This window comes from Vitis vinifera, chromosome 11 (assembly GCF_030704535.1).
Source record: "Vitis vinifera cultivar Pinot Noir 40024 chromosome 11, ASM3070453v1".
NCBI classification, from domain to species: Eukaryota; Viridiplantae; Streptophyta; class Magnoliopsida; order Vitales; family Vitaceae; genus Vitis; species Vitis vinifera.
In genome coordinates, this window is record NC_081815.1 from 6,886,007 (window position 1) to 6,912,495 (window position 26,489).

Genomic DNA, 26,489 nt, shown 5'->3' on the forward strand with positions numbered 1-26,489 from the left:
TCGAGAGGAGCCTCTCCACCGCCTCCACCTCCCAATCATTAAAGGATCTAGAGAAACAGGGAATCCAACCCCCCTCCCCAATCCCCCACAGAATCCCAACAATCTACTACCCACGCATCTTGAGAGACCACTAAGGCAAACAAAGAAGGAAAAACCTCACACAGGGAAATATTTTTGCACCATATGTCCTTCCAAAATCTCACCCTTCTAGCATCCCCCACAGCGAAGGAAACATTTTTAAACAACAGAAGACCTTCCTTTCTAATTTCCTTCCAAAACCCCACCCCATAGCCCTCCCTAACCTCACGAGAAATCCACCCTCCACCTTCTTCCCCAAACTTCCTACTAATAATAAGCTTCCAAAAGGACTCCCTTTCAACCGCAAAGCGCCAACTCCATTTGCACAAAAGGGCCCTATTGAGAATAGAAAGATTTCTAATCCCCAAACCGCCCTTCTTTTTATGGGAACAAACCACAACCCACTTTACAAGATGGGGCCTCTTCTCCAACGCTCCCCCACCCCAAAGGAAATCCCTTTGGATTTTCTCAAGCCTCAATCTAACAACTCTTGGCATACGCAATAAGGACATGAGATAGATCGGCATGCTAACCAACGTGCTCCAAATGAGAGTGAATCTCCCCCCCTTGGAAATGAACTGCCTCTTCCACAAGGCAAGTCTCTTCCGCATCCTCTCTTCCACACCATCCCACACTGCCACCGACTTATGAGGAGCACCTTAAGGAGCCCTAAATAAGTGGAAGGGAGAGATCCCACTTTGCAACCCAGTTCAGCAGCCAAAACCTCAACGCTCTCTACTCTTCCCACCGGCAGAAGTTCACTCTTATTCAAATTGATGCTCAGACCGGAAATGACTTCAAACCACATTAACAGCAAGCTTAGAAAAGCCATTTTCTCTTGGGAATCCTCACAAAAAACCAACGTGTCATCAGCAAACAGTAGATGAGACACTTGGATCCCACTGCCACCCGTTCTCCTTATCCTGTAATCGGTAAGGAAACCCTCCCTAACTGCTCTGTTAATGAGGCAATTTAAGGCCTCCATCCCTAAAACAAATAAGTAAGGGGAAAGGGGATCCTCTTGCCTTAACCCCCTAGTGCTCTGGAAAAAACCCGAAGGCGATCCGTTAATCAAAACTGAAAAAGAAGCAGTGGAGATGCACCACCTGATCCAAACAGCCCATTTCTCCCCAAAACCCATTTTTTGCATCACTGTCAGCAGAAAATCCCAGTTAATATGATCGTAAGCCTTCTCTAAGTCCAATTTACACAACACACCTGATTCATCCCATTTCAGCAACGAGTTTATGACCTCATTAGCAATTAACGCAGTATCAAGGATTTGTCTTCCTTCAACAAAAGCATTTTGGGTAGGAGACACCACCTTACTCACTACCTTCTTTAACCTATTAGCTAGGACCTAGGCGAGAAGCTTGTACAGACCTCCCACCTAACTAATGGGTCTATAGTCGCATAAATCATCAGCCCCGCCTTTCTTAGGGATTAAAACCAGGAAAGTGGTGTTTAGACTTCTAACAAATTTACCCCTCTCAAAAAAATCCTTGAAAAATCCCATTAGCTCATCTTTGACAAAGTCCTAGCAAAACTACCAAAAAGCAATGGGAAAACCATCCGGACTAGGAGCCTTGTCCCCATTCAACTCTAAAAGAGCCAAAAACACCTCTTCCATAGAAAACATCTCCTCCATCCTGGCTGCCTCCTCTTCCCCAATTCTGTCAAACTCCAAACTGTTCATACTAGGGTGCTAGCCACCAGGATTCGATAACAGATTCTGATAGGCCCTCACCACACCCCTTTGAATTTCTTGATCTTCTGAAAGCCAGATTCCATCAACTTTAATTTTTTTCAAACAATTCCTCCTTCTATTAGAATTTGTCATCTTATGAAAGAATCCTGTATTCTTACCGCCTTCCTTCAACCACGTTTCTCTTGATTTCTGTCTCCACGAGATTTCCTCCATAAACGCCCACTTCTTGAAGTCCTCCTTGGCCTCCTTTCTAACCTCTTAACTCTTGCTCATTTAAGACTCTCTGCCGCTCCTAATCATCCCAAAAAGACACTTTGTCCAGAGCCATCCTCATGTTAACCCCCACTTTACCAAAAACTTCCTTATTCCAATTCTTCAACTTGATTTTTAGAGAATTTTTCTGTCAGGATAAAACTATAAGACCCACTGTAGTTGAAACCTTGCCACCAACCCCTAAACAGCTCCTTAAAGCCCTCCTCCTTCAACCACATATTCTCAAAACGAAACGGAATTGGACCTCTCCTCACACCACCCCCATCTAACAGAATTGGGAAGTGATCAGACACCGGCCTTGGGAGAGTACATTGAGACACCCCACTAAAATGATTCTCTCAATCCTCCGAAATCAGAAAACGATCTAGTCTAGACCTGAATTGACCATTCAACCCTCCACTCCACATAAAAGGCCCCCCCTGAAGAGGCAGATCTCTTGAAGCCAACTCATCAATCACCTCCGAAAATCTTCTCATGGATTCAGACAATCTTCCTTCTCTGCTATGTTCGCTGGGAAATCTAATCATGTTAAAGTCCCCACCAATACACCAAGGATCAAACCACAACCCTCGAATGACACCTAACTCTTCCTAAAAAAGTTCTCTATAACTTTTCAATGTAGGTCCGTAGACCCCCGTGAAGATCCACAAGAACCCATCCTCGCAGTTCTTAAAGCGACACGAAATTGAGAAAAGACCCACTTCCATATCTACTAACTCCAAAACTCTCTTATCCCAAAAGACTACCACCCCACCAGCTACTCCCCGTGCACTCACTGCTCCCCAACCTAAGAATCTTCCCACATCAAGACTGTGAACAACCCCCTGAGACATATCTTGAATTTTAGTCTCCTGCAAACACACCACATCCACTCTTTGCGACCTGATTAGGGCCTTAATTACCTTCCTTTTATTTCTATCATTGGCCCTTCTAACATTCCATGATAGAATCTTTAGCTTCTTCTAATGGTCGAGAATCTGGCCCCGCCTTCTCTAACCAGAGAATTCTCCTTTCTCGCACCATTATAATTAATGGACCACTCTATTTTTTTCAATTCGCGATCAAACTTAGTGGACCCTGACGATCCCTTAAGATTTTGCTCTCTTCTTCTCTTGGTCCTTAAGAACAGATTCAAGATTTCACCTTCAAAACCTTTTGTAGAAAAACCCAGAAACTTACTAAACATCGCCAAGCAGTTGTCGTCCCATCGACAACCTTTCCCTTCCATATCCTGTAGCAACCCCTCAAACTCACCCCCCACGCCTTCTCCAACCACAGACTTCTCCCCCTTAGAGACCAACTCCCCATTGGTACCATTAGTCGGGATGATTCTCAGCGGGATCTACTCTTCTCTGTTAACCACGGAAGCCAAACCGCCGAAAGACCCTTCATTCAACACAACTCGTCCAAGATCAGGAGTAGAAGAAGAGAGTTCTCGACCCCCCATAGGGAAAAAACGACGATTGACGTACCTGGATGCCTCTTCGCAAAGCGCTTCGTTAGTCAAAACCTCCCTTTTCCGTCATCTGAGAGGTCATCAACGGCAACACCTCCCTCGACAACCCTACGAGGGGGTCGTCATCTCCGCTTGCATCTCCACCAGCGCCTCTATCTTTGGAGAACAACTGCTCGCTTCAAGCTCTAGGTAGAGAGACTGGAGCCTCATCCCCATAAAATGCCCTTTCTCCTTTTGCGTCAGTTCCAACAGACCCAAAGCCCACACCCGATTCGCCCTCACTGCATCTTTAAAGACCATTTAAGTGAATGGGCCTTGAAACACGGCCCAAATCCTCATGGCTCACATGACAAGGACCCTGGGCCTTCCCGAATAATAAAACATTAGGCCCACTACAAAGGCCTTCCGGCCCAAAGCCTAGGGTGTCCAAACTGAAGGATGAGGTCTCCCTACCCCCTCCCACTAGGTTTACTGAACCACCTACCCTACCCCCCTCTCATCAGTCTCTTCTCTAGAGGCCTCAACAGAAAGGGTGGATGGGTTACCTCCAACAAGCGACACATCCTGTACCTCCATCTGCGTCCTCAACTGCTCCACCTTCTCCCTTTGACTCCCACAACAAACAACACATTAAGCTTCGCCAATTTCTTCTCCTAACCTTGAGCCGCCCTTCTTAGAGAAGCTTCCTGCTAGCACCACCTATGTGAACCAAGATGGAGATTCCCACCACAGCTGGAGAGAATGGCATCCCAACCCCAAAACTATATGAGCAGAGTTAAGGACCTCCCTTTCCACACGCTTTACCAGAATCCAAGCCCACTGCAACTCAGTCAAAGATCTGGTATCTTCATCCACTGCAACAAAACCTCCGCACCCATCTCTGATTCTTTTAAACACCTCAAAACTCCACAGATGGAGTGGGAGCCCGACCACCCTTACCCAAGCCTCATCAGCATTGGATTTCTTGCAGGAACACCCCACCTCCGGATTCCATTTATCCAAAATAATAAAATTTTCCTTTATGCTTATTTTGCCTCTGGCTAGAACACGCTCAACCTCGTAAGGCAAATCAAAATCAAACAGGAGGAGCCCCCTACCTAACACAGCAACCTTCAGTTTCCCCTTAACCTCCCAATTCTGACAAGTCCAACTCCTTACATATTCCAACTCAGGTAATGGAGCTGAAAATATACCCCACCTTCCTACCAGACACTGTCTCATCTGATCTAACCTTCCACACACCTCTCTTTCCCCTACCTCTAACCAAACTGACTCACCTACCCTTCTCGGGGTCGACTTAGCAGCATCTGCAAATGACTTCGTCTCTACCCTCTTTTCTTTCCACAGAACCTTCGGAACTCCCTTCAACTTCAACGAAACCTCTAGCATATTGGTAAACTTTAAACCTTCTGACGGGATCACTCCAAGGCCTCTCAACCTTACGGCCAGAGAATTCCAACCACTAGCCTGTCCCTTCCCTTCAGGAAAAATAATACTGTATTTTTTAGCTTCAAGATCACGAACAGAACATAGTGTTGAATATAATGTATTTATAGTGTACAATCTTTCTTTCCTTTCTTAATATAGGTCACATATATGGTAGTTAGTTCAACCTAGCCTTGTATATATATTTCTCTATTGTACGAAGTCAACAATATGAATGAGAATTAAGGTTTTCTCTCTCTCTCTTTCAACATGGTATCAGAGCCAAGTGAGAAAACTTTATTCTTTCTGGTTTACCCGTGTAATTAATTTCGAGAATCCATCCACTGACTGTGTTTCATTCCGGTCACCTTTTCCATCTCCCAAAGCTTTCCGGTCAGTCATATCGTGGTCAGAAAACCCTCATCACCGTCAACATTTTTTCGGCGATATTTTCCAACACCGACCACATCATCAGGAGCGCAAAGAGGATATCTGCAACTTTTCTCAAAGCACCAGAGCCAAAAACCGATCCACGCGCCTCCCACGCGCTACTTTTCTCCGGCAGCTTGAATCCCACACGCCGGCGCGTGGCCCACTTTCTGGTGTCGAGCTTCTACCAGCAGGCTCGTCCAGCGCCGTCTTGCACTTCTAAGCCTCCGTCAGTTCTCTCCAAACCCTGCTTCTCCATTTTTTTTGGCATTTCAGCCTCCGCGGGTCTTCTTTCAGCCTCCGACAGCAGCTCCCTTCCTTGGCCGAGACTTGTGTGTGCCTTGGGAAGGCCTCTTCTTCATCTCCAGTCACTTTTCTCCTTTGTTTGGGTCCCGACATACTAGGTTCTTCTTCCATAGCTATGATCCGACCTCCCTTTAGGGCTCTCTTCGATCCAAACGTGATTCAATCTCAGGTGAAGTTGATATGGCGACTAAAAATCCTATTTTTACATTTGTCATCTCTAAATCTCCTTCTATCACATAGGAACAATTGATTGGTAGTGAGAATTATCTCTCCTAGTCAGCGTCCATGGAACTTTGGTTTATGAGACAAGGTTATGAGGATCATCTTGTTACACCTGAGGATGTTATACCTGATGTTGACAAAGTGCAATGGAAGAAAATCGATGCATAATTATGCAGCGTATTATGGCAATCTGTTGATCCCAAAATTTTATATCATCTTCGTGCCTACAAAACCTGCTTTAAATTTTGGACTCAGGCTAAAGGATTATACACGAATGATATTCAACGATTTTATAAGGTGGTTTCTGATATTGTTCATGTGAGACAGCAGGACATGGATCTGTTTACTTATATTGGCCGGATTGCGTCTCTTAAGGAGGAGTTCTTAACTTTCATGCCCTTCACTAATGGTGCTGAAGCTCAACAAATACAGGTTGACAAGTTCTTTATGGTGTTAACCCTCATTGGCCTCCGTCAAGATCTAGAGTCTGTCCGAGATCAGATTCTTGCTAGTCCATCAGTACCATCATTAGATGATGTGTTTGCTCGTCTCTTACACCTCTCTTCTACTCAAACCTTGTCGACTGATGGTCTTTTAGATTCATCTGTGTTAGCCTCTCAGACTAACTCTCGAGGAGGACGTAGTGGCAATCGGGGTCGAAGACAACGTCCTCAGTGCACCTATTGTAATAAGTTTGGTCACACTCAAGATTGTTGCTATCAGTTACATGGACGGCCTCCTTGCACTGCCCACATTGCTCAGTCATCTAATCCTCTGGTATCTCGACGTGACTCCACTGCAAGCTCCACATCTCAAAGTATCACCCTTATTGGTAGTGATTATGATGCCTATCTCCGATATCAGATAGCCACATCAACTTCTGTTGCCCAAACTGGTAATGTCTCTGTATGTTTTACTCAGTCTCCTTCTCTTGGCCCGTGGATTCTAGATTCTGGAGCATTTGATCATATCTCTGGTAATTAACACATTTTCTCCTCTATTACTACTACCTCTGCCTTACCTATTGTTACTTTAGCTAATGGTTCCCAAACTATGGCTAAAGGTATTGGTTTGGCTCATCCTCTCCCTTCCCTACCTCTCCATTTTGTCCTTTATGCCCCTGAATGTCCCTTTAATCTTATTTCCATTAGCAAAATAACTCGCACTCTTAACTGTTCTATCACTTTTTTTGATAAATTTGTGATCTTGCAGGACATGAGTACGGGGAAGACGATTGGCATAGGGCGTGAGTCTCAAGGCCTCTATCCCTCACATCACCTTCATCTCCTGCAGCTTGCATTTCCACCGATGCTCCTCTTCTCATTCACAGTTGTCTGGGGTCATCCTAGTCTCTCCAAGTTCCAGAAGATGATCCCTCGTTTTTCCACTTTGTCGTCGTTTGCGTGTGAGTCGTGTTAGCTTGGGAAACATACTCGTGTCTCGTTCCCAAAGCGTTTGAATAATCGGACAAAGTCTCCTTTTGAACTTGTCCACACTGATGTTTAGGGTCCATGTCGGACCGCGTCTACTTTAGGATTTCAGTATTTTGTCACTTTCATTGATAACTATTCAAGATGTACTTGGTTATTTTTAATGAAAAATTGAGCTGAGTTATTCTTTATTTTCCAGAAATTTTATGCTGAAATCCAAACACAATTCAATGTTTCTATTTGAGTGTTACGCAGTGACAATGCTCGGGAATATTTTTCTACACCCTTTACTTCTTTTATGTCCCAACATGGGATCCTCCATCAGTCATCTTGTGCTCATACTCCTCAACAAAATGGGGTTGCTAAACGTAAAAATCGACATCTTGTTGAGACAGCTCGTACCCTCCTTCTCCATAGTCATGTTCCTTTTCGTTTTTGGGAGGATATTGTTCTTACAGCCTGTTACTTGATTAATCGTATGCCCTCATCTATATTACATGACCAAATCCCTCATTCCTTCCTTTTTCCTACCCAACCTCTTTATTTCCTTCCTCTTCGTGTCTTTGGTTGTACTTGTTTTGTTCATACTCTCACACCTGGATAGGACAAGCTCTTCGCCAAGGCTACAAAATGCATCTTCTTGGGATACTCTCGACTTCAAAAGGGTTATCGTTGTTATTCCCCTGACACTCATCGTTATTTTCTCTCCGCTGATGTCACCTTCTTTGAGGACTCTCCATTCTTCTCATCCTCTGAATCTCTTCCCATTTTTGAAGTATTGCCACTTTCCTATATATCCCCCCCCCCCCCCTTCAGATGCGCTCTGTTGTCCTCTTCAGTTTATCGTCGTCGACATCGTGCTATTACTCCTTCTCTTTTTTCAGCTGAGGTACCTGATGACTCACCTCCTGTCCCACCGATTTCTCCTACCCTGACCCTATCATCTACTGACCATTTGCCTATTGCTCTTCGGAAAAGTAATCGATCTACTCGTAATCCTCATCCTATTTATAATTTTTTGAGCTACCATCAATTATCTTCATCCTATTTTGTCTTTGTCTCTACTTTATCCTCTATTTCTCTTCCTAAGAGCACAAGTGAGACACTTTCTCATCCTGGGTGGCAACAAGCAATGGTTGATGAGATGGTTGCTCTGCACTCCAATGGCACATGGGATCTTGTTTCTTTACCTCTTGGTAAATCTACAATTGGATGTTGTTGGGTCTACACTGTTAAGGTTGGTCCTGATGGTCAGGTTGATCGCCTTAAGGCTCGCTTGGTTGCTAAAGGTTATACTCAGATTTATGGTTGTGACTATGGTGACACCTTCTCTCCTGTTGCCAAGATTGTTTATGTTTGCTTATTTCTCTCCATGACAGCTATGTGTCATACCCAAATTGTTGATTACATAGATGCAAACTGGGCTGGTTCACCCTCAGATAGGCGTTCCACCTCAGGGTATTGTGTTTTTATTAGAGGTAACTTAATATCTTGGAAGAGTAAGAAACAAGATGTAGGGGCCAGATCAAGCGCCGAAGCTGAATATCGAGCTATGGCTTTGGCAACATGTGAACTCATATGGTTGAGGCAACTCCTTCAAGAATTGAGATTTGGAAAAGATGAACAGATAAAGCTAGGTTGTGACAATCAGGCCGCATAACATATTGCATCCAATCCAGTCTTTCATGAAAGGACCAAGCATATGGAAGTTGACTATCACTTCATTAGAGAGAAGATCGCATCAGGGTGTGTTGCTACAAGTTTTGTTAATTCAAATGATCAACTAGCAGACATCTTCACTAAATCTCTCAAAGGTCCTAGGATTAAATACATTTGTAACAAGTTTGGTGCATATGACATATATGCTCCAGCTTGAGGGGGAGTGTTGAATATAATGTATTTATAGTGTACAATTTTTCTTTCCTTTCTTAATATAGGTCACATATATGGTAGTTAGTTCAACCTAGCCTTGTATATATATTTCTCTATTGTAAGAAGTCAACAATATGAATGAGAATTAAGGTTTTCTCTCTCTCTCTCTCTTTCAACACATAGAATGAACCTTCCTGCCTTATTCAACCGACGCTCCATTCTAAACTTCCTGTTTCCCTCCATCTAGCCAATAACCCAACTTTGATCATCAATCTCTCTACAACAGGCTTCAACACCTTCCAGTAAGCAACGTAGACTAGCCTCCCCGAATCTAATCTAAGAGGAGATACCTCTACTTCTCTCCCAAATACAACTTTTCAGCTTTCCTCCCAAATCCTCGACCAGAATCTCAAAGGATTTGGACCCACCACAAACCGACTTCTTCCACCCCTAACAGCTCTACATTCCCCCATGACTTTTTTATTGTAAATAGAGAGAAGCTTTAGCTCAAGAACCATAGGTTCAACATCAGAAACATCAGAGTATTGTACTTTCTTTGAAGGAAATTTCATTACTCGAAGAAGTCAAAAGCTATAAGTGGTGGCTAGATCAAATCTAGAGGTAGAGTTTAAAGCCATGGTACATAAGATATGCGAGCTCATTTGGATAATGATTGTCCTCACTAACCTTAGAACTAATGAGCAAGGACTAATAAGACTTTGTTGTGATAATAAATTAGCAATAAATATTGCCTATAATTTAGTCCAACATGATCACACTAATTATGAGGAAGTGGATTGACATTTTATCATACAAAAATTTGAGAGTGAACTGATTTACATTACCCATATTTCTACAAGTAGTCAACTCGATAATATATTAATAAAAGGACTTACGGCTCACTCATTTTTATCTATTACAAGTAAGCTAGGAATGAAGCATCTATTTACCAACTTGAGGAGTCTTGGAAAGGAAAACCAATTGTATAATGAAATGTATAGGATGTAAATTAGGGAGTTCCCTTTTTTGTATAGTTAACCCATGATTTCCTATGATTACATAATTTTTAGGCCAGTATCTATTATTTTTTATTTGCTCTATAGTCTCAACCTTTTGGTGTACACAATGATGAAAGTTTTAGCTAATATCATTGAAATGTCATGAAATTTCATATTTCAGCATGTTGGAAACGACATTAAGGCCATAATTTTAGTCGATGGGAATTTTGGTGATTTTTACCAAATTATCACGATTTCCTTTTTTTTTTTTCTATAAACTGTCGATTTTTCATGAATTTCTTGCAATTTTCCTAATTAATCACCAATATTTTGGCAATTCAATTGCACCATGTCAGTGCCCTTGTTTAAAATTTAAAGAGAAGGGGGCTTGTACCTTGGCTCAAACTTGAGCCCTCCAACAAGGGATGAGTGGCCCTTTGCTACCAAGGTACTTTTCCCGTCTTGGGCTCAAATATTTATATATATATATATATATATATATATATATATGTATGTATGCCTTACTTTGTGTCTCTAAGCCTTTTAATATATAAATGTAGACAATGAAATATTAAACTAAAAATTTAGTGAGTAAATTAATTTTAGTTATCTTATTTTCAAATTCCATTTAACTATCATTAAAAATATAAAAACCATTACGATAATCTTCTTTGATAAACATTTTTTATATCTTTTGCATAGGAATTAAATATTAGAGCAACATAAACTTGTAATTAAAACTATAAACATTTTTATAAAATAAGCATACATATGTCATAATCTTTTTATATCCTTAAATACATCCAAACTAGATAGATTATCATTTTAGTGTTAAATATGTTTTCAAGTCTTTCTTTCTCTCTCTCTATATGTGTGTGTGTGTGTGTATGTGTGTGTATGTGTGTGTGTGTGTTTGTGTGTGTATGTCAAAAAGTTAGGAGTTAGCTAGAGCTAAAAGTTAGGAGTTTTTCTAGTTTTTTTTTTTCTGTTTAATAAAATTTGAATTTTAAATTCAAATTGTTTAAGATAGGGAAGTTTGTTTGTTTCTATATTTTTAGGAGTTAGTTGTTATATTTCATTAGCTAATGTAGTCGAAATATTTGTGGGAGATCTCAACTCTTGCCAAGTCCATTTATGTGATGTAATTAATTTTAGTTTTTAATTCAATGAAGAGAAAAGTCTTTCCCCTTCAAAATTTTCAATATATATATTGTTTTGTTCAATAAAATAGCTTCAATATATGTATTAATGTTTATTTTATTATTTCTTGGAATTTTTTATAACATATCCATGAGTTTTCTTCAATTTCCATCCCATCAATATTTTTTCCCAAACTCTATCCAATATTTCCCGAATTTTCCGTATTATCCAGCAACCGGTATTTTGTCACTTTGCAATATTTTCATCCTTGAGTGTACATTTGTCACTACAGAATGAAAAGGGAGAAAAATATTATTCCTTTTGTTCTAATTATTCTTCACTAGCTCTTCCAATTCCTGATCAGAAAGGCTGCTATAGAAATTGAAATTCCGTAAGGGAGAGGGAGAGGAAATGTTTTAGATAGAAGAAATAAAAGAATCTCTAGTTCTCATAACTCAGAAGATACTTGGAAATTGGAAATGGAGAAATCACTTGCCCCATCACATGTTACAAATATTGAAAGATGGAATGGGGAAATGATTCTGAAAACTCACCTAATCGGTCACCAGAATTTTCTTAATAATATTATCATAACAAAAAATTTTATACTTTTTGAAGATCTATAAGGCAAGAAGAAATTCTGACTGACCGAAACTTATTATCAGTCAGACATCCTACTGATATTGTTTATAAAGGCTTATCAATTTTGTGTCTCGATATATTTGTGTGCTAAGTTTTTCTGTTTGACCACTCAGAAATAGATCACATTTTTGGTATTACGGTTTCAGATTCCAGCAAAACCAAACTATAGTCTGGTTCTCTACTATGCTGCTGACAGGCCAGTGAATAAAAATTCCTTATTGGGTAAATTTGTGGATGGAACTGACATGTTTCGAGATTCAAGGTTCAAACTCATTCCAAGTATCGTGGAGGTATAAATTCTTTTTCAAGTATTAAGTCTATACTTGTGGCTAAGTTTCCATGGTATTGAGTAGCTAATGATTTTTAATGTGCACAGGGTTATTGGATGGTCAAGCGCGCTGTAGGCACAAAAGCTTGCCTCTTGGGGAAAGCAGTGACCTGCAAATACCTCAGACAAGACAATTTTCTGGAGGTAATATATTCCCAACAGCCTCTGCTTTTGTTACCTATATGCTTCTCATTCAGGTTATCACCATGTAGATTTTATTTGAACTGTATTATTTTGGAAATACCAAATAATTTGAATTCACCTGGTTTTGCTTTCTCTTGTTCTTCTGGAACTCCTCTTTTTCACTTTATTGCTATTATTAGCTATTTTCTGAAGTGCATATTTACCTAACTACAGTGCCAGAATTTTTTTTATTATCATTATTTATTTTTATTTTTTTGTAAAGAAGAAGAACAAAAGAAAATTTCTTCCCAATTTTTATGGTACTTTCATCGTGTATGTCAATATATGACTTAGTGCATTCATATTGTTAAAATTTATTCTATTGTCTTGAGAGTTATTTAATTTATTAGTTAATTGATATTAGTTATTTTTATCTTGGTTAATAGTGTAAATAGGTGAAGAGGTATAGGCAAGTGAAGTTACGCAAATCTAAACTTTTCTGTACTTTCTTTTTCTCCTTTCTTCTTCCACTTTTTTAAACTTTTCTATACTTTCTTTTTCTCCTTTCTTCTTCCACCTTTTTTCCTAGTCTTAACCTTAATCTCATAAGTTCTAGTTTTAATTTGTATCATCACTCTATACAAAATGGGCAAATTGGTATTTAAAGATTTGTGAATCCCCAATTTGCAGTTCTATTGTGTTTTATGTGGTCTTGAAGAGTTTTCTCTTTCTCATTTGTTGCCCTCTCAGGCTTCACAACTTTCCCTTTTAGCAATTCTGAATGCTCTTCTTTTGCTCGCTCCCTCTCTCTCTGGGTAAATTGGTATTTAAGGATTTTTGAATCCTGAATTTGCAGTTCTGTTGTATTTTGTGCATGGTTCAATGTAATGGTATCAGGCATTGACTTGGGAGGTCCCAAGGCACATTGGTCTTGGCATCTTAGATTAGTATTGATCAATACAAAAAAAGTCCTAGTTTAAAAGCTCAAAAAATTCTTTAAAAAATTATGAAAATTATTGCAGAAATAGATACAATTGGATAGACTAAAAAAGATTAATAAAATAAACTTCTATTACTTGTAACATTATTCAAATAATGATAAAAGTATGCCTTTGGAATGGTTTATAATAATGTTAAAGAGTTTTAAAACCTTTTTATTTAATCACCTCATACTAATATTTTTTTTATTTAAAAAAAGATGGGAAAATAAAAAAGGAATTTTTTTTTATAACAAGTTTGTTTAAATTAAATATTTTAAAATTTTAATTATATTTTCAACCATTAAAAAATACAACCATGAATTGTCTTTTAAAAAAATAAACATGATTATTCCTCTCAAATATATTCAAAATAACAAATTATAAAAAACAAGAATTTTATTATTTTTATTTCAATAAGCATATTTAAAAGATAAATATGCTTCTTTTATGCTTCTATCCATTTTAATTTCCAATTTTTTTATTAATATTCATATCCTATTTATTTCATACAAACCCAAATATCCGTTATCCATTTCATATAATCCCAATTTATATCAAATTCCCATTATCCATCTAAACATAAATACCTATCAAATATTTACAATCCATTTAAAGACAAATACCCTTTATTCATAACCCAAATTCCTATTAAATACCCATTACCATTTAAACCAATATAGCCCATCAAAAAACCATTCCTATTGACGTAACACAAAGCAAGAACGTAAAAGGATAGAACACATCTAACCCAAGAAAACCTAGAATCCACTATAGAAACTCTCAAGAAGGGATTTTCATTGATTGAAAATTTAGAGCAAAAGACAAAAAATCTCTCTCCATTATTTGTCCCTCCTATTTATCCTAATAAGACTTCAGTGTCTTCACAACTTGCTGCCCTTAGAAAATGAAAACACATAAATAAGTAAAAGTAACCAGGTACTACAAGTCTTAAGCTTCCTAGGTAATTTAAATATTATTCTGATACTGGTTGACTTGACTACTTGGGACTAAGCATCCTACAAGTCTTAACCAGGTACACTTAACCTATTTCTCTTTTCTCTTTCATGTTCTCTCCTTGGTGTTGTTTCCTTGACTTTCTACTCCCATTTGACTGAAGTGAGTCCATTCACCAGGATGATAGATGCTTTTAGCATTCACTAGAAGATGAGAGATTAATGATGTTAACAATTGGAGCTGTATTATTGATGATAGACATGATCAATTTATTGCTAGGCCCAGCATGCTCCTTTTCAGTTCCGCCAATTTGATTATGGCTTTGTCTCTCCAGATGTGATGATAATTATATCACTGTGAGAATTCATAATGCTCCATGTGTGTTGTCTTAATCAGATCCAGGGGCTCCACGAATAACTGAAACTAGAGAATTTAACTTAAGTTCTGTTAAAAGGTTTCTTAAGTTATATTCTAATTCATATCTAAATGAAAAAATAGATCAGGTTCTTTGTTTGGCCTTCAATTCTCTAGAGTGGAATATGGAGGGAGGGAAGTGGGGTTGGTTTGCATGATGTAGGCAGAGGCTGAGCAAAATTGTGGGTTGGGTTTTTATATATGCCAAGGGGAAGAAGAAATTTATAAAGGGCCATGGTACAGATAAAAGCTTCATTACCGAACCTTGAAAATGTGAGCTCTCACACATCTTCACATGACTTGGATCAATAGAGCTAGAGGTACTTTTTGTGGTTGCAGTGTATGGCTTGGCTATCTAAATACTTCTTCTACAAAATTTTCTTTTGAAACTTAGAAACAATTTGAATTCCTAATGGTTGCTGCTGGAAAGGGAAAAGTGGTGCTTCCAGAACTAGACCTAAGGCTTCCATTAGTGAGCATAACTAAACCTGAGGTCTCTATAGTAGTTTCAACATCCTCTCACCAGACCCAGGGCTTTGACTCAACTACAAAGTTGAGCAAGAACTGGCTTACACCATAGCTAGAGCTGGGTCTCATGAAGCACTAATCATCAAAACTAACCAGTCCTTTAGCAGTGTTATTTTACTCCTGAAATCAGTTTGTATATGATTTTCATGTACCAATTCTTTTGCAGTGTCCTCTTAGGCCTGGAATCAATTTCTATATGCTTTTTATGTTAGGCTGTTGTATTTCAGAAAAAATCTTCTTTCAGTTGTTTGCAGGTAATACGTCAAGCACTAGGTCTTAAAAATACATGATAGTGTCATGTGGAACCTATATATTTTCATTTTCTTTTGTTTTACCATAGTAGTGCTTAGAATCAGGCATGCTTAAGCATTTGACTAAGAGGATGCTTGTTTTTATTACTTTTTGCTGAAAGCAATTTGTTTTCGGATTTTAAGTTGCTTGTTTTTCTACTTTTTTTATAACTTATTATAAGTTTTTGACTAAATAGAAAAAGCCAAAATATTTGGCTTTTTCTAAATAGAAAAGTGGCATATTGGTTTTTTTTTAGTTTTTAATGCTTAATAGAAATAAAATATTATAAAAACAAACAACCAAATACTTAACACTACTAAGCACTTTTTACTTTTAAGTTCTATTTAGAATTAAATAAAATAAAAACCAAACAAACACCACCTAAATCTTTTCACCTTTGCTTGAAGTGAATCTCATGTGATAATATTCTATGTTTCCTACATGCTAGGGCATTACCCCAATTAAACTTGATATATATTGTTGGCCCACTACCTAACAGTTAAGCTTTTAGGTTAATTGGTAATTTAACATGGTATCAAAGTCAAGTTTAACTAGAGGCCATGAGTTCAAACTTCATCACTTGATTGTTTTGAGCCCATGTGCAAGCTCCACACCCCACCCCCACACAACATTTATGGCTTGTTTTGCTACTTGTTACTTTTGTTCCCTCAATTTACTAAAGTATTGGCAAATGCCGCTATGATGCAGATTGATGTAGATATTGGCTCATCATCAGTAGCAAGGAGTATCATTGGTCTTGTCCTGGGGTATGTCACAAGCATAGTGGTGGATCTTGCAATTTTAATAGAGGTTTGTGCCTTCTTGCTTTCAGTACTTTGTGAAAGAAGCCCTGTTCTTCTGGTATGGACCTGTGCTCTCTTGTATGGACTTGAGATTGTGGATGGTTTTTGAGCTTTATTTGATCCTTCTAGTGGAGGTTTCTGCCTTTTGCTGTCATTATTTTGTGGAAGCACTATTCTTCTGGTATGAGCTTGTGTTCTTCTTGCAGTATGTACTTGAGCTTTTGATAGTTTAAATAGGCATTTTAACTGTGTCAGGGTGTTGCTTTTTGTTCAAGTACTACTGTCTCATTTTGTTGCTTTTTCTTATTCTTCATTTTAGAGATGAACATTTTGAGAAATTTTAGACCTTTTTTCTTATAGGCAAATAAATGGATGAGATTAGTGCGTAGGTCTCATAGCTTCTGAGAATATATTAAAATAGCCTAGCAGGAAGAAGGGATGCAACTCGCATGCACTAGAAGTATGCAAGGCACCCAGAGGCCAAAAAGAAGAAAGATAATGGCAAAATTCACAGATGAACCACTTTTCTTAACCCAAACTATCCACAAAATCAAGGAAAGACTGGGAGACCCTATGACCCTACTACAGTTCATAAGTAACGTCTTCAAAGAAGAATTTCATTGCTAGAGGTGAGCATTTAACATGTTCCAAAGTTCTATGTTGCTCCTTCCATATCATCCAAAACAAACATAAAGGAGTTAGTCTTGAAGCTTTGCAGACCTAGGAAGCAACCAGAACATGTTGAATAAAGAAAACACCAAGGATCAAAGATGAAGAGTCCATTTGCAATGGACAAGAATATCCTCAGCTGATTTTATGCCCTGTTTGCAGAAGCAACACCTATTAGCCAAAGTCCAACTTCTTTTCATAAGTTAATCTAACAAGAAACCTCACCTTGGAGGGTTTCCTTGGTATGCAAATCTCTTTATATATCTCACTTGACAACAAAGACTTGTAGCATATGATTTTACTGGAAATATACCCTTCTCAGAAACATTCCAAATCAATTTATCCTCTAACCCACCTATCACCTTGAAAGGAATCAATAAATGCAAGGACTCCATAACCTCCTCCTGATTAGAGAAATCTCTTCTGAAGCTGAGATTCCATCTTCCATCCCATAATCCACCACTCAAGCACCTTTACGAACTCCTAAATCATACAAGAATGGGCATCTATCTTTCAAAGGCCCTCCTCCCTACACCAACTTTTAGTTCAGAATATTGCAATGCAATTCCTCAATGAGAAGTCATCCACCCCCCAATGCCCTGCACATACTCAACCTGTAAGTTTCTTTGCCTGCACTAGAGCTTCATCCTCCTACTCAAATGATTTAGACCCCACACTCCAAGAAATTATTTGGAGCTTTCTTCATCAACATTAACAATGGACCAACCATTAGCTTCATCCTCATTAGCCAGAACCAAATCTCTACCACTATCATAATTCACAAAACAAACCAGCTTCCAAACTCCGTCTCCTTTGTGAACTTGCTCTCTTTCTTTTCCTTTTCATGGAAGGGGACAGAGCTTGCTGAACCCTTATCTATTATCACTTTTAAGGCCATAATTTCCTTCTTGAATTTTTTCAGTCATCCCAAAGGATTTTCTGAAGGTTTGATATTTGGAGTTTGCCTAGATTGAGATTTCTTGACTGTCTATAGTTTCTAGTAAGGGTGTAAGTAAAACCGAAAAACTGATCCAAACCAACTAAAACTGATCGTATCGATTCAGTTTTCAATAACCATAAAGTACAGTTTGGTTTGAGAATCTTGAAAACCAACTTTGTCAGTTTGGTTTTCAGTTACATTATCTTAAAACCAATAAAAATCAAACCAAACCGACATTCTGAACTTTCTATATAATTGTTCAATATTCTATGACCTCTTTTACGTTAGACTCTATGAAAATAATTCATTGTTTTTGGACTATGATCAAATTAATTTTTAAATGCATTCATTATATTTTGGGCTAAAAAATTTAAATGGTATTTTGAATTTCATATCCAAGTTGATTTTTATTAGTTTTAAAAACAAATTAGACTTAAGGTCTAAATTAACTTGTATCCAACGGTTCATCTAAACTAGACCAAACTGACCTTAATCAAGTTTGGTTTGATTTGAATTTTCCATCACTAAAAGGTCGGTTCAGTTTTGATTCAAACATAAATTGATGATGTTGGTTTGACTAATTTTTTTCTTCAAAAACAGACCCAACCACACCTGTTTACACCCCTAGTTTCTGGACCTGAACCCTTTTCTCTAAGGGCCAACTGGTGCAACACTAAAACAGGGACCACACTTTCTAGAGATTCTTCAAGATTAACAACAGAATAAGAGCCCCCCTGTGTTCATTAGGCAGGCGGGGATTGTCCAACCTGTTTTGGACTGTAACAAACATTATAATCTTCTCTTGGATTGCCCATACCATGATTGCTAACTTTTTTTATGTTAACTCTATTATACCCTACCAAAAATAAATCTGTTTCAGTAGAAAATAAAAGCATCATACTTATGATTTGTGGATGTAGACACAAGAATGACTTTAGATGAGGATACACATTGTCTAACATGGAAAAACCCAAAGGAAACAACTGGACAGATACACATGTGTAGACATGTTTATTTGTTAATTTTCAAACAATTTCTTTTATTTTAATTTTCAAATATTTGGTTGGGACAAAATCTAGTAAAGTTCTATTGTTTGACCAGGTAACTCAAAAGGCTTTTACTAATGTGGGGTGAAACATGGAAAAGTAGAAGAAATTTGGGATTATTTAGAGGTATAGCATAATATTATAGTATTTAAAGAATTCTAAGTCGGGAATATAAAATATAAGGGTTGGTTAAAAGTTTTACAAATAAAAAGGGAGGGCCTTAGAACTTCATGCTCTTTCATTCTCCATTTCAATTGATCTCTAGGTTGTTCTCCATCAATCTTCCTCCTATTCTACTTCTTAAACACTTCCTCAACAAGGCAGTACTGCTAGTCTTTTTCTCTGCAAGTATTACAATTCTCAGATTCAAAGGCCAAAAGTGCCTTATATATTGAACAATCCCATCAAATATGGCATGATTGTGTGTATGCTGCATCTATGATACCTACTTGGTTATTACAATCAGGATATGCCTTTTAGGCTCTAGAATTGATGGATTTGTAGATAGTGTCATTTTCGGTTTATTATAATATGGATGCTTTTAGTAATTGATATTTGGGGCAATAGAAAGGCTTTTAGAATGGATAAGTGTGGAAGAATGTAATTAGGAAAGATTATAGTTGTATATTTTTGTAATTAAGGAGAGGATTAGGACAATCCCATAATCAAGGGGATTTGATAGAATTAGACTGGGAAAGTTCCTATTTTTTTTGTGTTAGGAATATTTGTATAAATATGTGGGTATGTACATATTGAAATCAAGGAATAAATTTATTCTCTTACCTTTGAATTCTTCTTTAAATTCTACATGGTATCATAGCCTTGGGCTCCTAAGTTTAGGAAGAGAAGAAAAATTTTTTTTGGCCTTCATTGCCAAGTTGAAGACCAGAAGAGTCAACTTTAAGGTTTCATCTTGTCTGAGTCAAGCCATCGCAACAAACCTAGATCGCAAACGTCGTTGTCATCACGCCATCATCATCACTACTATAAGACATTTCTATCTCTGCCTCACACCTTTGTCGCACCACGGAGATCACGTCGCAACTCGTCTCAGCCTCGCCATCACCCTTGGGCCTTCCTTCCATCGGCCTTCTCTTTCCCTCAAACTTCCACCCTCACACCGTCACAAACTCATCACAAAAAAAGGAATTGTGCCATCATCGTTGCTAAAAAAGAAAAAACTCCTCCTACAGGCATTCCTTACATTGTAGATATCATTGGAAATCAAGAGTGTTGGACCTCCAATGTACTTAAGAGTGCTGGACCTTTGATGCCACTATTGCGACCACCTAGCACCCATATCAAGCTCTAACACAATTCCCTGAGCCTTATGGGCAAGAGAGTTATTTAACTAAGAGCTCTTGTATATTTTTCAAGAAAAAATAAAAGAAAGGAAAAATAATTTTTGACTTGTATTCCTTCCATCACTCTTCTTCTACATGGTATCAAAGCCATTTGCCCTACTTGCTAAGATGAACACTATCAGAATTTTGTGTTATTATTGGCAGCAAATTATAACTGGGATCTATAACAGTTCAATGTCAAAAATGCATTTCTTAACGGAAATCTAGAAAAAAAGATTTATATGGAAGTCCCTCCTAGATTTGGAAATTATCTAGCTGCTAAAAAAGTGTGTAAACTGAAGAAAGCTCTATACGGCCTAAAACGGTCTCCAAAGGCATGGTTTGGAAGGTTTGTTAAAGTAATGAAAAATATGGGATACAGACAAAGTCAGGGAGATCATTCATTGTTCATCAAACATTTAGATTCAGGGAGAGTTACAACATCATTGTGACAGGAAATAATGAAAAGGAGAGAGAAACTTTGAGGCAATGCTTGACCAAGGAGTTTGAGATTGAAGAGTTATTACTCATCCTAAGTAGGGAATTTTTATTTCTCAGCAGAAATATATAACGGACCTTCTCAAGAAAACAAGGAAGTTGGTGTGTAAACTAGTAAGCACACCTATATATCCTAATCATAAGCTTGGAGAGGTTGAGGAAGATGTTGTGGTAGATAGAGAGATGTAACAACGTCTAGTAGGAAGACTCATTTATCTCTCTCACACAAGACTAGATATAGCATATGTTGTGAGTGTGATTAGTCAGTTCATGCACAATCCAAAAGAGGTTCATCTACAAGCTACTAACCGAGTGCTATAATACCTTAAGGGGTCTCTAGGAAAGAGCATTCCATTTAAACGAAACTCGAGACTAGTATTTGAAGTTTACATAGATGCAGATTATGTTGGATTTGTGGTTGACAGAAGATCAACTACTAGGTATTTCATTTTTCTTGGTGGGATTTGGTAACTTGGAGAAGTAAGAAACAGAGTTTGGTGGCAACGTCCAGTGCAAAAGCAAAATTTTGCGCAATGGCCCAAAGAGTTTGTGAACTACTATGTTTGAAGATTATTTTAGAAGATTTGAAGATTAAATGGAATGGCACAATGAGACTTTACTACAATAATAAATTTGTAATCAGTATTGCACATAATCCAATGCGACATGATCGAATGAAGCACATAGAGATAGACAGACATTTTATTAAGGAAAAACTAGATAGTGAGTTGATTTGTACTCCTTATGTATCTACTAACCATCAAATTGTAGATATACTCACCAAAGGTTTAAGCAATAGAACATTTCAAGCAAATATATCCAAGTTGGGAATGAAAAACATCTGTTCACTAGCTTGAAGGGAAGTGTGGAAGAATGTAATAAGGAAATATTATAATTGTATATTTTTGTCATTAAGGAGAGGATTAGGACAATCCCGTAACCAAGGGGATTTGATAGAATTAGGTTGGGAAAGTTTATATTTTTTAGTGCTAAGAATATTTGTATAAATATGTGGGTATGTACAAACTGAAATCAAGAAATTTATTCTCTTAGAGTTGGAAATCTCCCTTGGTTGCATATTAGAACATTTTGAGGCAACATTGGGTTTGAAAGTGGACATGTAGAAGAGTAAGCTAATTCCTACGACTTGGGGTGGGACCATGGAAATGGATGTCCAAGCTTTCACTTTATGTTGTTTTTGGATTTCTTTTCTTAGCTTTCCATTGAGATTATCTTCCATTGCATGCACAATGACTTATTGTGTAGCATTTTCAATCTCTAATCCAATGGTAAGAGGGTTGGAATGCTTCAAAGGAATCTTTTATGGGATGGTTTAGAATGAAAAGGAAAATACCCGATTGAGTGAAATGAGTTGTGCCCTATTGTGGAGAAAGTGAAGATCGGATATAGTAGTTTGGCATCTATTAGTGAAACCTTTTATGTTAATGAGAGTTGTGATTTTGGGGTGGAAATTAGTAACTTGTGTAGGGATATGGTGGCATGGAATTATGGGAGGAGAAGCAAAGTCGATATTCTAATCATGCTAGGAGGCTTTTCGAGGTAGATGTCTTTTGATGTTGAGAATAGGCAGCATACCCATTTGGTATCGTGTGTAGTTTGGAAAAATGTGAAGTATAAGTTTCCAAACTCATTCCAGATAGCAGCAACAAGGAGGCTATGGTAGCATATTTTCAGGGATATTTTTATGATTACTCATAAATTCAAGGGTGTTTTAACAATTACTCATAATTGTAGGGATTTTTTGCAATTGCTCATGATTCCAAGAGTTTTTCTAATTACTTATATTTCTAGGGGGTTTTGTGCTGTTATTCAGTATTTGCGAGGAGGTTTGGGGTCCTATAATGTCTTAAAAATTTACTTTCTACTCGGAAAACGAGTGAAGAGAGGATTCTTTCAATTTATTCTCTCTCCTAGGAGAGGCACTGTCCCTCCCTAATTGGTAAAATCTAAAGAGAGTCGGTCATCTTCAATTGTGTTATGACCTAGCTTGGGAGATGTGATTTTTAGAATTTTCTGTCTTTGGGTTCAGCAGGTTAAATCAAGGTCAGTTACTGTACAGTTTTAATGGCAGCATGGCTGCTTCGTGGGAAGGAGGCAACATCCAGTTAGGAGATCAGCCTCAAACAGTATTAAATTAGAACTTATGGAAAGAACAACACAGGATAAAGTTTGAGGGATGAACTTCTGATTCTGAGCTAAAATTATGTGCATTGAACTCTTTGTATGTATCTGTTGGTCAAGACTGAGCAGGCAAGAAAGATCTGTGATTCCTGGATTTTGTAGATGAGTAAGCTGTAGGTGACCTTAAGTCATCTTCCCCTTTTTTGTTGCTTTTCTTGTATATTTTGGGTGCAGTTGGATTGCAATCTCATTTTTTGGAAACATTTAGTGATTTTAATCTTGCCTGAAAAAATAACCTCTTTAAGTCAATTTTGGTGCATTTGAAAGGAAAGGAACAGTGAAATCTTTGAGGGGGTTGGAGCTGTTGGAGTTAGCACTGAAATAACTGCTTCTTAACTGTTCTTTTTGTCTAAGGAATCTCCTCAGAAATCTTGTTCGTCCTTTCTTCATTTTATTGGTTGGGTAGAGCTGGTCTTGAGGCCAATGCTGGGGTCCCTGTTGTTTCTTTTCTTTTACTGAAGGGTTCTATGTATAAACTTTTGTATACTACACTTTGCTGCTGTTTTGGCAGTCTTATTTATTAAACTTGCTTATTAAAAATATAAAAATGATGAATAATAAATGTCTTTGAAATAAATAAAATATTAATGGTATAATAAATAGAAATATATAAATGTAAATAAAATAGAATCACAAGTACTCATTTAATTAAAACTACTTTGGAAATATATTCTAAAATCAAAATAAAATTCAAGAAAAGAGAAGAGAAAGCGGACTTCTTGTTCTTCTCCTTAATTCCATTCCTTGTGCTAGGGATTAATATGGAACTGAACTATTTTTATTTATTTGAATCAATATAATTTGTCTTGTCAATCAAGTGTGTTCATGTAATAACTTGTGACACATGGTTTAAGAAACTTGAAATAAAAACTATAAAGGAACATTTTTGTTAAAATATCTTACAATGGGAATGCACACAGATAAAAATTACTAGCTGAAATTCCCTATACATCTTAGTTGGCAGCCCATCTCATCAATTTAATCTCCTAACTTTCTAGACCTTGTAAGGCAAATAAGAAAGAGACCCTTGCTACCACCCATAACATCATTAGTTATGAGTAGATGAAGATTTGGGTGTTAAGGCACTCAAACTATTAGTTGTCGGGAAATTGAAGTCCAGGTGTTTCAACAAAGTGTTAGCCCAAAAATGAGGTTCAGGCAAAACATATCTTTTACTTGACAGAAAGAACTGCTGTCATTTGTATGGCTGTAGATGTATGAAAAAAATTGTCTGATTATAGAAGCAGAAAAACAAAGAACAATGATAATATATAGAACATTTCCAAAACATAATCCTATAGGAGACAGTGATATCAGATTGCAATTTAGTCTTTGATCTTCTATTAATACATGGAACATGCTTCATGGAATTCATCCCTTCATATCTTGTTTAAACACATAGAATTTAAAAGCACATTTAAATATTCCAATAATATAGAACTTAACTACAGTACAGTACTCAATTTCATGAAATATTTTGGGGCATGTTCTCCCTATTGATAGTGGTAAAGAGACCACTTGTTGATACAAGGGCATGTCAACCCATGTCTACATGTTTCTAGAAAGAATCTACCTTTATTTTACTCCGAAATAAGTGTGGAAAAATAGTTTCTGTCACTAGATGGTTCTTTTGCATGCAGACACAAACTCGAGCAGTGTATACGTTCAACACACAACATTTGTACATGAACACACGCATTCACTTGTCCATATTGATAGATTTTGGCTAGTTGCCACATCAGATATCTAGTGTCCAGTCTACATGTTATAATCCCAGCAATGGCAATTAGGTGGAGCTGTTTTGGATTTCTTTATTTCTAATCATGGAGTTTCCATTGTTGTTTCCTATTCATGGAAAAGATGTACTCATGCTTGTGTTAATGTATTGATATACTTAAATTTGAGTCCTTTCTACTTTTTGACCATGACAACCTCATGTCATACACTTCTTGGTGTTGATGGCCATTGTGTTTGCAGGCAAAAGAAGAGACAGAACTACCTGAGTACATTCTTGGCACTATTAGACTGAATCGTGTGAAGCTTGACTCTGCCATACCCTTACAGGGTTGAGGTTTCCATATTTCAATGCTAGTCAATTTTCTTTTTCTTCATGGTTAGTAGCAAATTTTCCATTGGGCTCGATTTTCCAAATGATTTTATTATTATGGTATATAATATAACCAATGGTTGTGACCTTCAAGTTTAAGTAATATAATAATAAACAGCCTTCCTATGTATCCATTTTAATTCCATATCAAATTATATTCAAGTTCTCTTAGTTTGCAGACAAGGACCAACCTTGGGCTCAAACATGGCCATAGCTATGCTCTTATCATGTCTGGGGTTGGATGCATCAGTCAGAGTTCTGGGGCATTTATGTAGAGGTTTTTATTTAAGTAGATAGTCTGTAGGTTTTTACTTTTTGAGTAGATATTCCCTCCCACTCCCCACCAACCTTACTTTATCATATGATTCAGCTGACTCCATATCACCAGGCTTTTTGCATGTCTTTTGTTTCTGATCATGCACTGGTTTAGTTATGACAAACAAAATTGTATTGGTGATATTTCATTGTATGACAAGGTTGAGAACATTCTTTTTTCCAAATACCTTATCATCTCAATGATATGACACGCATCAAATACCTGGGATGTAATACCTTGGATATTGAATTATGCTAGGGTTGCAACTGGGAGTATTGAACTCCTCAAATACACCATCAAATTGAAAACCCACATGTACCAAATGAAGCCTTATTTCTTGCTTTCCAACACACAATCCTCTAGACCAATTTCTAGATTTTCTATTCTTCAATTTCCATTTTTCTTTTCTTCTTACTTATTTGATAGACTCTATGGTGTTCTATTCTCAGCAACTTTGAGACACATGACACTAAAATTGATTGGTTTGAGTACCTGATTGTGAAGGAATATGTTACTGAAATGTGTTCGTGTACAATCAGTATTTATCTAAAATTTTGGGTATGCTTGATGTTGTGATTCCTTTTGTTGTGACTCCACCACTTTCCTAATACTTTCCTGACTAATTCCAAACTCCATATTATTTTCGGCACCAAATTATTTGCAACTGCAAGGCCTACATTTGTCGTAATGCTGTCTCTGCATGTTTGTTTGATAATTACATAGAACGAAAAAACAGAAATCTGAAAGGATTCTCAAAGAAGATAAACAGATGAAGAAGTGTCCCTTTCTTCAATCACTTTACCAACTCCACCCACTTTGTTTCTTAGCTTTATTAATATATTTTCATTCACTTTATGAATGATTGATGCCTGTTTGTGTAGAATGCTTATCCCTTGTGTTCGGTGCATTAGTTTCTGTTCCACCAATTCCTGTCAATTCATGCCTCTATAGAATTTCAATTCCACCCT

General features: G+C 37.5%; 1 protein-coding gene across 2 annotated transcripts in view; it reads left to right on the forward strand.

Moving 5' to 3' along the window:
- The window catches only part of LOC100260203 (protein ENHANCED DISEASE RESISTANCE 2), a 123,778-nt gene that overhangs the window by 96,474 nt on the left and 815 nt on the right, over positions 1–26,489 (forward strand). The window contains exons 19-22 of one of the 2 annotated variants that reach the window (XM_010658253.3): positions 12,126–12,269; positions 12,356–12,451; positions 16,306–16,407; positions 25,076–25,211. In XM_010658253.3, the coding sequence (XP_010656555.1) occupies positions 12,126–12,269; positions 12,356–12,451; positions 16,306–16,407; positions 25,076–25,168 (435 nt within the window). In that variant the 3' untranslated portion in view covers positions 25,169–25,211. Of the gene's footprint in view, positions 1–12,125; positions 12,270–12,355; positions 12,452–16,305; positions 23,164–25,075; positions 25,212–26,489 lie in introns of those variants that run through there. The other variant, XM_059740697.1, reaches the window with a different exon arrangement.